The sequence below is a fragment of the Sciurus vulgaris genome (genome assembly GCF_902686455.1).
Source record: "Sciurus vulgaris genome assembly, chromosome: 3".
Taxonomy (NCBI): domain Eukaryota; kingdom Metazoa; phylum Chordata; class Mammalia; order Rodentia; family Sciuridae; genus Sciurus; species Sciurus vulgaris.
The window spans coordinates 99,026,297-99,043,033 of NC_136463.1; the positions used below are offsets into that span (position 1 = coordinate 99,026,297).

At 34.9% G+C, this 16,737-nt stretch overlaps 1 protein-coding gene across 15 annotated transcripts in view; it reads right to left on the bottom strand.

Annotated features, from left to right (window-relative positions):
* Positions 1 to 16,737, bottom strand: part of GTDC1 (glycosyltransferase like domain containing 1) — a 536,746-nt gene that overhangs the window by 46,441 nt on the left and 473,568 nt on the right. For 7 of the 15 annotated variants that reach the window (XM_079135656.1, XM_079135657.1, XM_079135654.1 and 4 more), the window contains 3 exons: positions 13,277 to 13,347; positions 12,481 to 12,572; positions 1,288 to 1,392 (listed from right to left, as the gene is read on the bottom strand). In XM_079135656.1, coding sequence (XP_078991782.1) covers positions 1,303 to 1,392; positions 12,481 to 12,572; positions 13,277 to 13,347 — 253 coding nt within the window. In that variant the 3' untranslated portion in view covers positions 1,288 to 1,302. Of the gene's footprint in view, positions 1 to 1,287; positions 1,393 to 1,430; positions 6,353 to 6,413; positions 7,545 to 12,480; positions 12,573 to 13,276; positions 13,348 to 16,737 lie in introns of those variants that run through there. The other 8 variants (XM_079135655.1, XM_079135664.1, XM_079135658.1 and 5 more) reach the window with 5 other exon arrangements.

Genomic DNA, 16,737 nt, shown 5'->3' on the forward strand with positions numbered 1-16,737 from the left:
CTTTCTTTCCTGACTTCCCAGAAAGTAGATTAGCAAATCAACAAAATGATGCAAATAACACAAGGTTTCAATCCCTTCTCCTCCTCCTCATACATATTGAGGAAAACTTTCAGAAATCTCCCTTAAGATATCCAGTCCTGTGATGTAGCCACACCCCCTCCACTTTTTGGCTTTATCCTGCAGTAAAATAAATAAGGTAAAAGAGCAAATTAGGAGTTTTTCTTTTCTTATGACTTTCTTATGTTTGATTGGATCATCCTGTTGCCGTTGATTTAGGCCAGTTGTTAGTTTGTGTTCTTACCACCCACCAAAGAGCAGCACAGGATTTATTTTATATTAATAAATGATGTTCATGAGTAGGTTTTTGAATGCCAGAGTTATGATTTATTTTTTTAAACGGGTGGGGGAAAGGAGAATGGCAATAAAACTAGCTCCTAAGTCATTCAAACCCTTGGCTTCACACATCTATGTGGGATTTTTAAAATCTTTTTTGTTTTTTTGAAAGTACCTCTTATTTCCCTTTAAGTTCTATTATCATGAGTTAATTTTTTCCCATTTACCCTTGTTCATAGTTTCAAACCCTGTTTATTAGAATTCAGTTGATAGAAAGTACCTTTTCTCCTGTTTGTGACTGTCTCTATTTACCACCCCCATTAAGAATTTCACAATAAATCCCTGCACCAAATAAATTAAAATCTGTAACTTCAGACACACAAGGAAGAAGACATTCATCCACTTAGTAAAATACCCAGAACTCCCCTCTCAATTTCAGCTCTCCAATGTAACATTTAGTAATTGCAGCTGGCTCCTTATACTTTGCTCCCTCCCTTTTATTCTGAATCATATTGGCCTTGTTTAACCTTCATTTCCTCTTCTACCCCCCACATTTGTTCACATACTTTTCTTTGACCATGTTTCTTTCTCTCTGCTGCCTAGATTGAAGGCAATAAATGGAGCTTTCTAAGAGCTTAGTACTTTCTGGTAAAATCCCATTCTACCTCCCTGTTCCACTATTAATGCTTTGTACATTTTTATGCATCCTTCAGTTGTGTAGTTACTGCTCTGTATTTTCCTGATTGATCATTAAGTTATGCTGGCTTTTCAGAACTGCCTCTATAATCCTGAAGCAAAGGCTTTTTACTTGGCATGCTCTTTGCCTCTGGAATGCCTTTCCTGGCAAGGACAGGCATTTTGGTTTGACTATGGTTCTTAAGTCACCATTCAAAGCTACGTGCTAAGTTAGGTTTCCACCTAGGGAGCAGCTCTGTTTCTCCTGGTAAGGTGCTCAGTGATGCTGTTTAGTTAGAGGGTGTGTTGTAAGTGCACGAGTGTAATATACTTACATTGTACTTGATTAGTCAGTTTGCAAAAACCAGCTGCAAGCTTTGATATCTGTGTGAGGAAATTCAGAAGATAATATACCAGTGGTATTTATTACTCTATAATTAAGGATGTATCAGTGTTTTTCCTTTAAAAAAAAAAAAAACCCATTTTTACAGAAATTCATATCTCCAGCAGAAATTTCCCTATTGAATTACACTCTAATACCATATTAGAAGTATCTTCTTTTTAGGTTATCCCTCCCCTTCCTTTTCTTTCTGGGAAATAGTCTCAGATGTAATTCTGGGTTATCTATTTGGGATGAGAGGAAGCAGGCCCAGCACTGCACAATTAAAGGTGATGCTGCTGACACCACCTGCTCCCTCTGCTTGCCAGCCCTCTGCATCAGGTGAGAACACGACTCTCCTCTTGCAGTCTTATATTTACATGGATGAACTAACTCACCATTGTATGATTTTAAAGGCAACAGAGAAGAGTCAGTTGTTCTGACATATCACAGGTGCCACAGAGCTGGACTTTCTAGTACTAGAAATCACTTCTTTTCCATTGCTCTTTGGGTGGTCATTAGGAGTACACATACAGCCAGGTAAGGCATGAGATCAATTCATAATACGTATTATCAATTTATTATTCCATGTTTCTTCTGATAGTGAAGGGTAGGAGAAAAAAAGGGGGAAAATAGTAGACACAAATGTTTTCCCTCTCCTTTTCTTTAAGGACTGATCCAAACATGGACTGGGACCATACCCTAGAGAAATAGCCTTGGGAAACTCTAGGCCTGCCTCTAACAACACAGCAGCCAAAGAAGGTCGAATTCTCCTTAGGCCCCCGGTTTCCCTGTCTCAAATGGAGAGGTTACAAAAACAAATGCTTACCAGGAGGACCAGAGATGTTTTATAAATTTATGAATGAATGCAGCACAGTATAAGAACACAAGGAGTGGTGGAGACTGAATAAGAGTATTAAAATAAACACTTAAATATTGGTCTCTCATTTTCCTATTATCACTAACAAAGTGAACCGCAAGGCAATCCTCTGCTGCTTTTTTCCCTTTTGGCCCAGTAGGGATAAAAATGGAAGAGAACTAGGGATCCAACTAAGTCATACACACTGAACTTGGTGCTTTCTGAAAGGCACACAGGTGACAATGACAATATCCCATGTAGGGAAAGGCTTGTAAAAAAAAAAAAAAAGTCTTTACATTTCTCTAAAATGCCTGGCTCCTAAATATGCTGCTATATGATGCTTCACTATTTCTCATTGTGAAAGTAATACTGGAAACATTAAATTTTTTTAAATACAAAGGACTTCCTGGAGAAAAGTTACATAAGCATATATTCCTAATGGAACTCACATCTTCTAGCACTCAACCTTAGGTCTGCTACTTAAGTACAGTAACTGATGGGAAAGTAATATAAACATTTTAGATTTTCTGCCAAGAATAATCTGTTTATGAAAACATTTGGGACTTCCCCTAGGGTTGAAAAAGACAGATCATAGAGTTATGGGAGAGACTAAGGAAGTACTCAGGTAATGATAGCTAATGTGATGTCCCCTGAAGAGCTGATTCACAAATTTCAATTTAAGAAAATTGGGCTGAGGATGAATGAGGATCCTGGTCCGTCGCCATATGTGTCTTACATGCAGTGAGGGCATCCTGAAGATAGTAGGGAAGCTACCTTCCCGTGAGTTAGTGGCAATCAGAGAGATACTCTTGGTCTGAAGGGGGAAAGAGACAGGTATAATGAGGATGGGAAATGGACAGTGTGGTCAGGAGCTGAGAACTCTGAGTTTCTACCATGCAGCTCTGAATTTTTCAGAGTAAAAAATACCGTGCCCATTTATTATCTATCTTCTTCTTCCTCTCATTACACCTCAAAAGGGTTATAGAGCCGTAGTTTTCCATCTTGCATCTATAATAGAAATGGAGATCAGCAGCCTCAAGAATAGGCACTTATGGACTGTCAAAATCTGACTTTCTCCGTAGTGTGATTTGGTTCAGGTTGAGGTGAAGACCTTGATTTCCCAATTGGCAGTCAGAGCAGCTTCTGTCACTGTCTGAGGGAGATGGTTTTCTGACTTCATCATTAGTTTAGAATGTCAGGAAATGTTGAAGATATATGTAGTAAAACTAACTACATGCTTCCTAAAGTTTTTATAGCTCTAACTTAAGTACTAGTTAATTGTCCAATGAATGTGGCTCTTCCCCTGATATGCCCTGTTCTCATTGGTTCTCTGAAGTAACCATTACTTTAAATCTTTGGAATGCAACCACCATTTGACCCAGCTATCCCATTCCTCGGTATATACCCAAAGGACTTAAAATCAGCATACTACAGTGATGCAAACACATCAATGTTTATAGCAGCTCAATTCATAATAGCGAAGCTATGGAACCAACCCAGGTGCCCTTCAACAGATGAATGGATAAAGAAAATGTGGTATATATACACAATGGAATATTAATTCCTATCTTTTTTGGGTAATAATTTAATCACATGCACCTATCTTTGAGAACTAGATAGAACTGCTTTGCATGCTATAAAACTTTCCCAATTATGTTTTAATGAATATCTTTAAGGGAAGGTATGTTACAGAAGCATTAATTGTCCTTTATCTCAATTGAGATTTTAAAATGAAACAGGTTTAAAACTGTTTAAATCAAAGGTTTATAATATACTCTCTTCAATGCTAAGTACAAGATCTGATAATAAATATTTCCCACTTTTCCACTGAAACAGAAAGGCAGTTAGGGCAATACTTGTCAATAGTCTATTGAAGAATAAGAATCAGCATTAAAGGACAGAATGGAATATCATCTGAAGACCGATTTTATCACTCAGAAAATATCTTTAGACAAGTGAAATTTCTTTTGTGTCTCATAAGATTTCTGGGTAGCAGAGCTTTTTTAAAAAAACAGATTTTACTTTAAAAAATATCAAATGTAATTAACACCTTCAACATAAAATTAAATCTTTGTTTCCAGATGCATTTCAAGGTGTTTAAATTAATTCATGCAGCATTCTATGACTGAGGGTTTCCGTTTACTTAGGAATTTTGCTGCTATCTTTACGTGGAATGTCTGAAGAACTGAGAATAAGAACAGGACATTTAAACTTAACCATATTTGAAGGATACTTCCTAAAGCAGGAACATCTTGAAAAAGTTTGTTTGACCTGTTCCTGATCAACATGGCATAAATAATGTAGGTTAAGAACTAGGTGTGCCATTATAATTACAGAAACATGGAGCAAGTTTAGAGCAAACATCCTAGACATCGCATATAGTTCTTCATAACAGGCAGACTTTTAAAAGAATAAAAGTGAGCATTAAATTGGGGTTAAAAAAAGAAAGACAAAAATTTTCAAAAAACATACTTAAAACAAGAAATAATGGGATTATCTGTGATCTCTTTCATGAGATTAGGGGAAATAGGAACTAATGAGTCAACTTGTATTCCTAGTTATTCGCTGACTTCAAGAAAATATCTATTAACGGGGGTCGCGAGGTACATGGGCGAGTATGCACATGTGCCTTGCGCGCGTGCACACACACGCACACATACACACACGCATCTTTTTAAATGCTCAGAATGATACATTTATAAAACTTTCTATTGCTTAGGTGCACTAATGCCAAATCTGACAGCATTGTTTTTATAAGTAACAATTTTAATGTAAAGTTTTTATCCTGGAAGAATGATGGGCACGGTTGAAAGTGAAACTCCATTTGATTTTATGAATGCACATTTCAGTATAATATTTGCCAAAATCATAAAAATATTTAAATATTTTAGATGTTTAATGCTTTTTTTTGCCCTATCAGTTAGGGGGCAAACATATATGGATATTGGATGTGTATACAAGATTTTTTTTTTTGCTACTGAGGATTGAACCTACGGGCACTTAACCACTGAGCCACATCCTCAGCCCTTTTTATCTTTTTATTTTGAGACAGGATCTCATTAAGTTGTTGAAGCTGTCCTTGAACTCATGATCCTCCTGCCTCAGCCTCCTGAGTCACTGGGACTATAGGCATGAGGCACCATCAGGCTGCCTTTAAGATCTTACCCACCATAAAATATGAGCTCACTATTTTCAAGATAATAAAACTAAACTTCACTTCCTGGCTGTGAGATTTATATTATCTCGAGAAGATGTCATTTGTGATGCAGCACCTTTCTGATTGTTTTATCTCATTAGAGTATAATATAAAGTATAATCGTGCCCAAGAGAAGTGTCTATAAACATCTTACTCATATTTTATTTATATCTTCATAGTTTTGTTTTCAAATGGAATTACCTCTGCTAGATTTCAGGTTCTATAGTCTTAGACTGGAAGGGACTTCTGAAATAGTTCCTGAATCCCTTGTTTCATGAGTGAGGAGGTACTTTGTTTAGTTACTTCCCTGTAAGTCAGGACCAGAAGCCAGTGGTGTGGTGGCCCATCATACACTGTGGATCTCATAATGAATAGAGAGAGGAGTCTCTTTTTAAAGACAAAGACAGAGCTTGTTGTTTCTGCTTTTTACTCTTCCTCTTTTAAAATTTCCAGGTCTCATGGACTCTCACTTCCTGCTTTCTTTGGTCTGCAAGTCTGCCTCTCTTGAAGGTTGTGTGTGTCTCCCTAACCTTGATCTATTTCCTGCTTTTGATTTTGCTACCTGTCAAATGGGCCCTATTGGATTTCTGTGCCACTGCTTACAGACTGCTCAGACCTTCCAGAAACCAGAGAGCCGGCTTGGCCCTTGTCTAGCCACCTCTCCCTGGCTGCTACTCACTATTTGCTGTATAGAAGTTATTCATTTCAAAAGCTAGGAAAATTACAATTTACCTGTCAGTAAACAGAAGATGGTTTATCAACAGACTTTACCTTAATGACTACAAATGTTTACCTCCTGCTTTCCAGAATGCAAAGAAAATCTTGGAAATGTCATAATATCTTACAAACATTTGCAAAACAGATCCTTGTTCATCCGGAAAAGAAACAATTGTATTCGTTGTCTCTGACACTAGGAAAATGTTCAGTGAGAAACATAGAGTTAGATGCGCACACTTAAACGTAAATGAATATGCTAATTAAAAATTGCAGTGGGCACTTTATTAAAAATTTATTTTACAATCTAGTCATTCAAAACATCTTTGCATCAACAAATACAGCAGCTTGACTATTGGAATCATAAGTGATTTATCTTGAAAAGATTACATTTGTAGCTGGCTAAAAATATTTTTGGAGAATATTTGTATCAAAATTACTGGTTTTCTTAGAAGTATTTTCATTTCTTTATTTTTACTCCTGGAAAAAAAATAAGTATCTCAGTATTCATTTTATGGGTGAGGTGGATCCACTGACTGTATTTGCCATGTTTGTCCGAATTACAGCTGTTTATCTTGCAACTTTCTTTAAGATTAATTAAATGCAAATGTAACTCTGTGAATCATGGGAATACCTGCCAGACTCCTTATTAATACCTTCACTTAAAAACTCCTGTGCCAGAGAGTCATTAATTTGCTAAAAGAAAAGTGCTAAAGCAGCCCTTTGCCCACAAACAATTCTGAGATGGCTGCCCAATTAGTCCAGTAGCATTCTGATCTTCCTTTCAGGCCCTGTGGCCCTTTGAGGACACAAGAAGGCTCCGATGATAACCTGGCAACCTAGGTAGAAACCCAGCCAAGTGTGAGCGTTTGAAGCTGCAGTTTGGCTGCCATCGTGTCGGCAAAAAGAAAGAATTCAGGCACCATGTCATCCAGTACAAAGGATAAAAACGGATTCAACCGGAAATTCAATGTGGCACCACATATGGGATACATGAGTGCGGTTATACAACAGGCCACATATTTTTTTTGAACAGTCTCCTACATGTGATGCCGAGGACATGTGTAACCATCATAACGTCTCTAGGAATCTGTATTTAATTTGAGTTGGGGTGGTGGCAGGGATTGGAGATCTGAAGCCGCCACAGGTTTGTGGCAGATGGCTCTGTGTCAGCTATGACAAGCAGCCAGGCTCGGCTTCCTCTGCAGATTTTCTTTTCTCTCTGATCAGGTAAATATGGGCACACTCTGGAAAGTTCTTCAGATTCTGCCTTAGGCTGCAAGTTTGTGACTTAGTCCCATCTGTCACAAATCTTCCCTAGGTTCTGTTGTAAGCAGAGACCTGAATTTACCACGTAGGGCTGCCCAAGAAAATGAAGCCATTTCACCCTGTACCAAGGGAGAAGGAGAGAAGAGAAAGTAATGAAGAAGCATGAACCACTGAAACACCAAAGAAGGCTGAAAATTCATATTGCAAATTTGCATCACTTACGTCAATTATATTTCAAAAAGCTACCAAGTAAATGGTCCTTGAGTTCTACCACTTCAGGAAATCCCAGTTTCTGATTGGTTTAAAGTGTCGCTATGTTTCCAACTATGAGAGAAAACTTTTTGGTTTTTGTTTTCGTTTTTGCAAATGGGTATATTCTGCTGCATATATATTTCCTGGTTTATGTTAATGGATGACAGTTATTAAAAGTTCATCATCCAAATTTTAACTTTTATAAACACAGGAGACATGACACTCTTAAAGAATGTTTTTGCTAATGCAAATTTTATTTTTAAGTGGTAAAGACACAAGATAAATGCCCTTACTATTACTGGGAATTTATAAAGTGCTTCACGTTTTTCAAATGTGTTTATATTCATTATTTCATTACAGCAGTACCTCAGGGGGAAAATGCTATTACAATTGAAAAAAAAAATTCTTCTAGATTTGCAGATAAATCATATAGAAGCCAAAAAATCACCTACAGTCAGGCTGCAAAAGAGGAGCAGAGAATGACAAAAACCTCTAACTGATCGTAATTGGGCAAAGTGCATCTATTGTGCTAAAGGTTATTGCTTCTATTTTGTTTAGGCAAATCAAAGGAAACCCAAACTAAATAAAATTGAGGGAGAAAGTAGAAAAGGAAGGGAGGAAGGGAGAAAGAAAAGGAGAGGAAAAAGGAAGAACAGGATAGTGATGAGAGAGAAAAACAGAGCTTGAGACAAATTTTGTATTCAATTCTGCTGGTGCAGTTGAGAGATTTTATATCTTCTTAAAATGTCTTAAACATTTAAGTTTTCATTTTTAAGGAAAAAGTAAGGACTTCGGAGTTGTGTTCATGCCAGTGAGGAACACCTTGTTTACACTGAGAATATAAACTCAGAAGACTCCTCTCAAGTGACACACCAGTGTGTTGAAGGGAACTTGAAGTAGATTGGCCGTGGTGTGGATGGAAGTAGCTGACATAATGAAGACAACCACAAATGGGCTTTTTTGGGCATCGAGTTTGAATTGTAATCTCAATCACTGTTTGAAATTGGTTTTAGGCAGAAATCTGAAAATTCTTTTCCCCTCCAAATAACATCAGATTATAAAGTTTTCTTGAATGTTGAGGAACTTGAAGAACAAACTAAAACTCAGCAGCTATCACCTCAAAAACCTTTAAAAAAAACTGCAGGTCACTCGCAAAAAGCAGAAGAAAGAATAGTATCTCTTTCTTTCTCCCTCTCCCTTTTTCTGCACAGAATATTGCTCAATTTGTAAATAAAAGTAAATGAGAAATAGTGCAGGAATGACATCTCTTCTGTTGGTCCAGGTGGTGTCCACCTCCTTACAACTGCTCCATTTGTACTTGTGTTCTGTTTTCAATGCTGGTAACAAGGGACTATCTATAAATGCTTTTCTAAAACATTTTAAAATGAAACAATCGAAGGTTCTCTAAAAGCATGCAGTCTGCTCTCAAACACTGTTGGAGATTTTCAGTAAGTAATATCACATAGTATAAGTAAGGCCAACAAATACAATGTCATGTTATAGACTTCTTTGGGTTGGGAAGTAAATCCTTGGATTTTTTTTTTTTTTTTTTTTTATGATTTCTAGAGACCTGTATTGGAGTTATTCTTAGGATTCTGTGAATTGAAACCTGCTTTTTATATGTAAGCTCATGGTCCATGCCTCTGCTTGACTTAAGAGAAGGATGCATCCCAACATTCTAAGAAAGTTATAGTCAATGATCAAACTTTTTAAGATGTGATCTCACATTTTGTTTTTTTTAATATTTTGTTTTAGTTGTGGGTGTAAACAATATCTTTATTTTATTTTTATGTGGTGCTGAGGATCAAATCCAGGGCCTCATGCATGCTAGGTGAGTGCTCTACCACTGAGCCACAATCCCAGCCCCAATTTTTTAAGTTGAGAAAAGTTTTAGATTTTTATGATTAGGAAATACTTCATTTTGGCATGCACTGGATTTCTCTAAAGAGCCTAAGAAAAATTGTGTGCATGTGCCTATGTGTGTGTTAGTGAGTGCACACTTGTGCATGGTGAATTTAAATACTTCAGGCCTGAAATAATTTCAGGGAAGAATTCATGAACAGAGTTCTGCAGTAGAGTCACTTTAAGAAAAAAAGTAAATTCTGTTTCTGCTTTTCAGTTACTAGCATTCTGTTTTAAATCCTGCTTCAAGTTATAGCCCCAAAACTCTCACTCATATTGAAAGTATAATGTCTCATGTGAGAAGAAAGCCAAGTGTTAGTAGCCTTATTCTAGTCATTAAATTTCTAAGTATGAATCCATATGAAAAATTGTATCCTAAAGTGAACTCTATATGATAAGAAGTGAAACGATTTTAAAATGTAAACTTTTAACAACAAAAAAAGAGTAAGGTGTAAAAATGTAAAAGGAACAAATTAAAAAATTCAGTGACATTCTATCCTTTTAGATCTTAGAAGCATATGTTTTATAAAACCAAAACAGCACTGCCCAATGGGAAAAATCTTTTAAAAAAAAATCCACATTCTTTTTCACAGAACACAAAAAAGATCCTCTTCTGCTCCATAGGAAAAGTAGGTAAAAAGCTGTCCTTGGAGGAAAAAAAAATCTCTAGTATTTAAAGAAAGCAAATGCTACCTGAAAACTTGTACATTTATAGAACCATAAGGTAAAAACTTATCATAGTTTACCATATCTTTAAAAGGCATCTTTTTTCAGTTTTGTATCAAAATCCTATTACAACAAACAAATTTGTGGTCCTTCTTTGTGATTTATAACTGAGTACCTTGTAAAATGCCAGTTTTTCTTCATAATTGTATCATAAAAGTTTTTGTTTACTTGTAATTTGGGACTAATTTCTTTCATTTTTGAGATTAATTGCTAGATACAATATCACGAAGATCTATGAATGAGGACATATATGAAAGTATAGATTTATCATAAAAAACCAGGGTAAAAATAATTTAAAATGAATTTTACATATAAATTCTTAAAATGCTTATGCATGAATTGCTTATTTATAAAATTTTGAGATGGAGGATTTTATGATGTACAAACTGAAAATATATGTGAGTACTCTCATATAACTCAGTGAAGCAACATTTAATGTATAGGTTACATTTTTAGCTGTATGAGGAATGATTTTGTATATTAACAGCATACCACTAAGCTAACATTCTTTCAGAATTTTTCCAGAAGTTGTTTGTAAAACAAATAGTTACAGCAATGTTATGGCAGCAACTGTATTAAAATATTTCAACTGGAGATCTGCTTTCTTTTCTAACTAGAGACAACTTGTTGCAGTAACTTTGAAATAGTTAAAAATTCGCACATGTGGAATAACAGAGTTAATAAGGTCTAACCTGAAGCAATATTAAAAACTGATAAATTTTGATGGTAGAAATACATCTCTAAATACCTCATCAAAACTTCACCAGAAGGAAAATATCAATAATTTAATGGTGAGCGCAATGAAAATAGGTGTGTGTCATATGTAGAAAATAAATCCATTTGTACTAAGACTTAAATCTAATTCCTCAATTTTCATAATCTGCATATTTGGACAGTCACATGGGAACTATTCAATAAGTACTTTATATAAACAAAACTGCTACTGAACTTTAAAAATTAAGAAATGTTTGGGGAAAGCTTGGGGACCGTCTTCTCTGTGAAGCTTCACATGTGCACGATACAACAGTATTGACTCAAGGAGTGATACTGAAGCCGGGAACTGTGCAGTCAGCATTTTAAACTATTATGAGCTACCTTCTGAACCATTGCCAAGTTAATAGACAATGAAAGATAATGAGCTTGAAATTGGGTGTTAAATTGCATTTTTGGTTCTCTCCCTTTTTCTCGAAGTTTAACTGTTTCCTGGAGAAACAAAGTCATGTTTTGATGTATCACTATGTAAATATGTATTTTAGGACATGAGAAAAGAAAAGAGAGAAAAAGGCAGAGAACTGTATTAGAAGGTTATACATTAACATAGGCAAATTAAAATATGCTAGATTATAAACTGCTAGATTGTAAACTATACTGAATTTATGTAAAATGAGGATGCTATGTTCAAAGAATATAAAAAGGTATATTACTCATGGCCTAGAGCCACCTTCGAAACTCATAAAGCAGATTTATCCTACTTCAATTACTTAGACTTTCAGGAGGGCCTTTTTGTGTGTTATTTCAACAATGTAAAATTCCAGATTCAAATAAGGGGAAAATGATAATGAATGAGGGGACTGAATGATGATGCTATTTATATATATGATTTTCCTTCTGCCTTTGCCATTCAGAGATGAGACCCACAGTCTTAATTCTAAACAAACAGAGGAGTGTCATGTCATGTTATTAAGCTGGATGAGGGAAATATTCAACTTCTGAAAGTCATTTTTAAAGTAGTCCAGAGATGAACACCAAACTTCACTGATGTCATTCACCTGAATTTTTGAGGACTGAAGATTTCATTATGATGGGAAGAAAGGCTTATCCTCATTAGTATAATTGTAGAATCTTTCCTTTATTTCCTTTTAAACTAATGAGTTACATTAATCCAGGTTCATTTTTATAAGCCTCTTGGGGCTAAATGTAAAGGACAGTCATCTTAGAAAACAATAAATTAAAAAAAAAGGCATGTACCATGCATTAAGTGCACGTATTTCATAAGACCTAGGTTAATACAACTGGCATCCAGTTTAATTAATCCTTGTTAGTGTAACAACTAATATCCCTCCCTTGCATGTTTCCTTTAAACATTAGTATGTTAATTAAATGTTTTTTTTTAAAGATTTTTCTTTGTACTTCAATATGGCATTTATACCACGTAAATCTCTTCTCAATAACTACCTTATAGAGATGTTTTCTTATAATATCTGGTCTCTTGCAGAAATTCTGGAGCCTTTTTGAAAGCTGTTCAGGTGTAGAATACAGATATTCAGCTGCAGGAAAAACAGATACATTTTTAATGAAACAAAAACCTCAAAGCACACACTCGATATTAGTCACTTTACTAATTAAAAATGCATATTGCTCTGTGCCGCCTCGTGTTTTACATTATTTAAGCATGATTTTATAAGGTTACCTCAGCTCACAAGGATGTTTAATGCTAAATAAGACTGTGTAGTTGTGCTGTTTAGACATCTCCTTTGGGTGATTAAAATACATTATTCTAATGTAGCACAATGCATATGTGATATATTTAGTGATGAGAATTTTTTCAAAGAACTGGTACTATAGCCGGATGTACCCTGTACAACAGTTGCATATTATTAACTAGTCAATTGTTTAAATAATTTGGTGTGACTTTCAGTCCTTGATTTTTTCTCTCTGTGTATATCATTAAAAAAATCTGTAAGCAATTGCAGCAGCACTGACCTGCTTATAAAAATCCATCATTATGGGATGTGTATGCTAACAATGAAGAATGCTATTTGAAAACTTGCTTTTTTGTTATCTTAAAAGAACAGATGGTAAATATAAGCTTACTCTAATGTATTAAAACACATAAAATTTTCCTTAACACTAACATGTTGACTTGCCAAATAAACAATTGCTCCTGCCTAAGTTTATTTTCAAACTTTCTAATTTAGCATGAATCATGTATTAAATCACAACCAGGACAAAAACGCATTAAAGCAGTTACCTGGAAATATTTCAGGATAAACCAAATCTTTGGGACAAAGGGGGTAACAACCACAATAAACAGCTTCCAACCTAAGGAAATTTTAGAAAGAGGATGAGAATACATCAAAAAGACATTATCACCGTAGCTAGAAAGTGGTTTGGTTTGCCTGAGTTAAAAGTATGAGCCCAGAGTTAGCTGGGACAAAAACATGGTCGGCAGTACAGCCCTAAAAGCCAAAGTTGCTCTTTTAAAAGATTTTATTGATCATATATGAATTTCATAGAACAGAACCAACAGCATATGTTTTGTTCACTGAATTAATCAAAGCGCAGTGCTGCATTTTTTTTTGTTTTTAAAATACTGTTTAACACATTTTATAATCAGCAGATAAACACATGTAACAACATGGTAAAGTATGGACAGCTTTTCTTAATAATGCTGCAAAGCCTCAGAATGTTCATTTCTCAAAAAATGTTTAAATAAAATAGCAAATACTTAACTTTAGCACTGAAGCCGTAGAAATGATCGAGGCACTTTTAAAAGCAGCAGAAAAAAATTTACAATCTGTTGTGATGGGACATTTTCATTTTAAGCTCATGCTTCGGAACGATTTGTTATTATGCAGAATGTAAAACTCTTCCCTTTGTTGAAAAACTCTCATGAAGATTACTTTAATGAACACTTTGCTTTTTTGACTAAAAATTCAGCTCACTTTCCATTTTATTAGGAAAGGATTCTTTTATTATTAAACAAACCGACATGAAAGTTTCACTTTGAGACAAGATTTCCCTATGGACACCTCTGGGGCGTTTTCCTTCTCATCACAGTGGTAAGGGTTAAGCAGAAGGAAGGTATGGCCTCTCCTATGGCTGTGTTAGATTCCAGTAATGACTATTGATCTGACATATAATAAACTTTAAGGATACCACTGTCATTTCTGTTGGCTAGAAATTATGCAGTGAAATTCAAAACACTCTTTAAAATATGTTTATTTTATGAGAAACTTTGAATTGCATCCAAAATGTTGACCAAAGGCAGAATTTATTTTGAACTGCAGATTTTTTCAGCCAAAGAATAATTTGAAGTCATGTCAATGTTTACCTTGTTTATTTACAGTGACAAAGTACATGCAATTTAAGCTGTTTTAAATGGATGATGTTTTCCCTATTTTATTATGTTAAACTGAAATTAGTTTAAAGGAAAAGTATTTACTTTGAGCTGCAAATTTTGGAAAAATGCTGTTTTAAAGTTTTGCTTGAGAAATGATAGAAGTTATGAGATAACACAGTGGGAGGGTACAAGTTCTAGTTACCAGTTATTAGTTTCAGAATCCAAACTGATACCAAATATTTTTTTCTCTACATACACCCATAGAAATTCTTATTGTAAGCACAGCTGTACACTACACTGTACTGTAGTATAAAGCATTATGAAAAGTTTAGAGCATATAAACCCATGATATCCTTCATGAACCAAAGAAAACATGCACTTTATCTGAAGACATTCAGTTTCAAATGTTGTGCCAGCCGAAAAACAAATACATATGAACATTCTCTTATAATTACGTAAAATCAAAAGAGTGAAGTCCCAGGCATTTCAGAAAGTGCACATGTTATCTGCTTTTTAATAATGGATTTGAATTATAGTATTCTGTTCCCCGAAAGAAAATCACGGGCCAACTTACATTTGAGTCATTGTATGAGTATGTACCATGCCAATTCCTAAAAACCTCTGCTAATTAAAACACTGTATAGTAAGACAAGAATAGTACTGAATGATTTAGGAAGAGAAATTCTATAAATTTTAGATTTCAACTTTTATTTGTAGATTATCTTATTCATGATTATATTTCTAATTTATCAAGAAATAGCCACCATCTCTTTTGGTCATATTTTTGATTTGTTAAAATGCTAAACCTTACTGTTTGGACTGTCTTGCAGGACTATTTTAAAATAAATGAAATTTATATATTCATTGTCATAAGTTTACATTTTGTTATTTTAAAAAAAGATCATCTCATGACAACAATACAATTATTCATCATTTCAATTCTTATGCACTACCAGTTAAATAATAAATAGGGTTCCAATTGATCTATTGTTAAAATGACTAGTAAATGACCTTTTTATTCCAATTAACAAATCATCTGCTAAATCTATGAATCTTAATATTCAGATCTATTCACTTCAATTCATACAATTTATCTGCAAATAGTTGTTGGGCTTTTGATTCTAAATATAATTAGCTGATAATTTTGCTTGGCTGAATTACTTTTCTGGAGGGCCTGCAAAGGCTCTCAGTCGCATTATCTAGCAATAATGAATCTGATAGGTGAAATTTTTTACTGTAATGAGGATGAGACACAGTTGTGACACCTGAGTCTACTAATAACAGAAGACTGCTAATTATCGACAGCACTTTTTTGTGTGATGCAAGGAGAAAAAAAATCCCTCATTATTAAAAAATAAAAAGTTACAATTATAAGTGACACCGGAGGAGAGTAAATAAAATGGAGTGATTAAAACATTGCTGCTTTAAGGGTGTTTTTAATTAAGTGGAAATGCTAATGTTGTCATACTTAGCAGATGGGATTAAAATTAGTTATTGTAAGTAACTCATATTTTATGTTATGGTTTCCACAGCATGTCTACAAGATCTAAGAAAGTGATACATTCCATAAGACATTTTAAAAATGAAATTCTCATACTCTTTACAACTCATAATAATGAACATCATGAATAAACTATTGAAAAAAATCCTGCCAAGGATTTTACCATAGTGACTTAACTAGCAAGGAATGTAACCATAATGTACTGGACTGTTACAGTCTCACTGATGGTATGCCTTTTGCTTTGCTGATTGTTGCATTCCCTATTTCATTCACACTCAACAAAAACAAAAGTTTGGGACTTGGGCATTTAGCCAACATCAAATGTGGTGTCAAGAAGGTAGGGCCTGGATATAAGGAAAGATCATGACCACCCACTAAGGTGATGTTCTAAACTAAAACAGAGGATGCATCATGTAACTGCAGATAAAAACCTAATTGCACACTTTCTCCTACTTTATTTGTGTAAAATTTTCCATCTGCTACATCTAAAGATGTCTAAACTGTTAGTATCAAACCTGCATTCAGCTGCCAGCTGTGCACATTAAGGATTGCAAAACACTAAGTAAATGAGCCAGCGTGAAGCCGAGTGGTAGTGGTCCATCTGCCCAGGGCTGTGGGGAGGGACCCTGGTACCTGGTCCTTTTCAGAGTTTGTGTCTGCTTCAGTGGATAAGAAAGAAAATTAGCCACATTTCTGAGTGTCTCCATTTACAATACCCAATTGATCTGCATTTTCCTGGATAACTTCTGTGTATCCAATGAACATTCTAGAGCAAGTTAATGGAATGCACCTCGTTTTGAAAGTTCTTTGAATGATATAATTTTAATAAAGCCCATTTAGAAATTGTCTTTAATAGCTGGGCTGACAA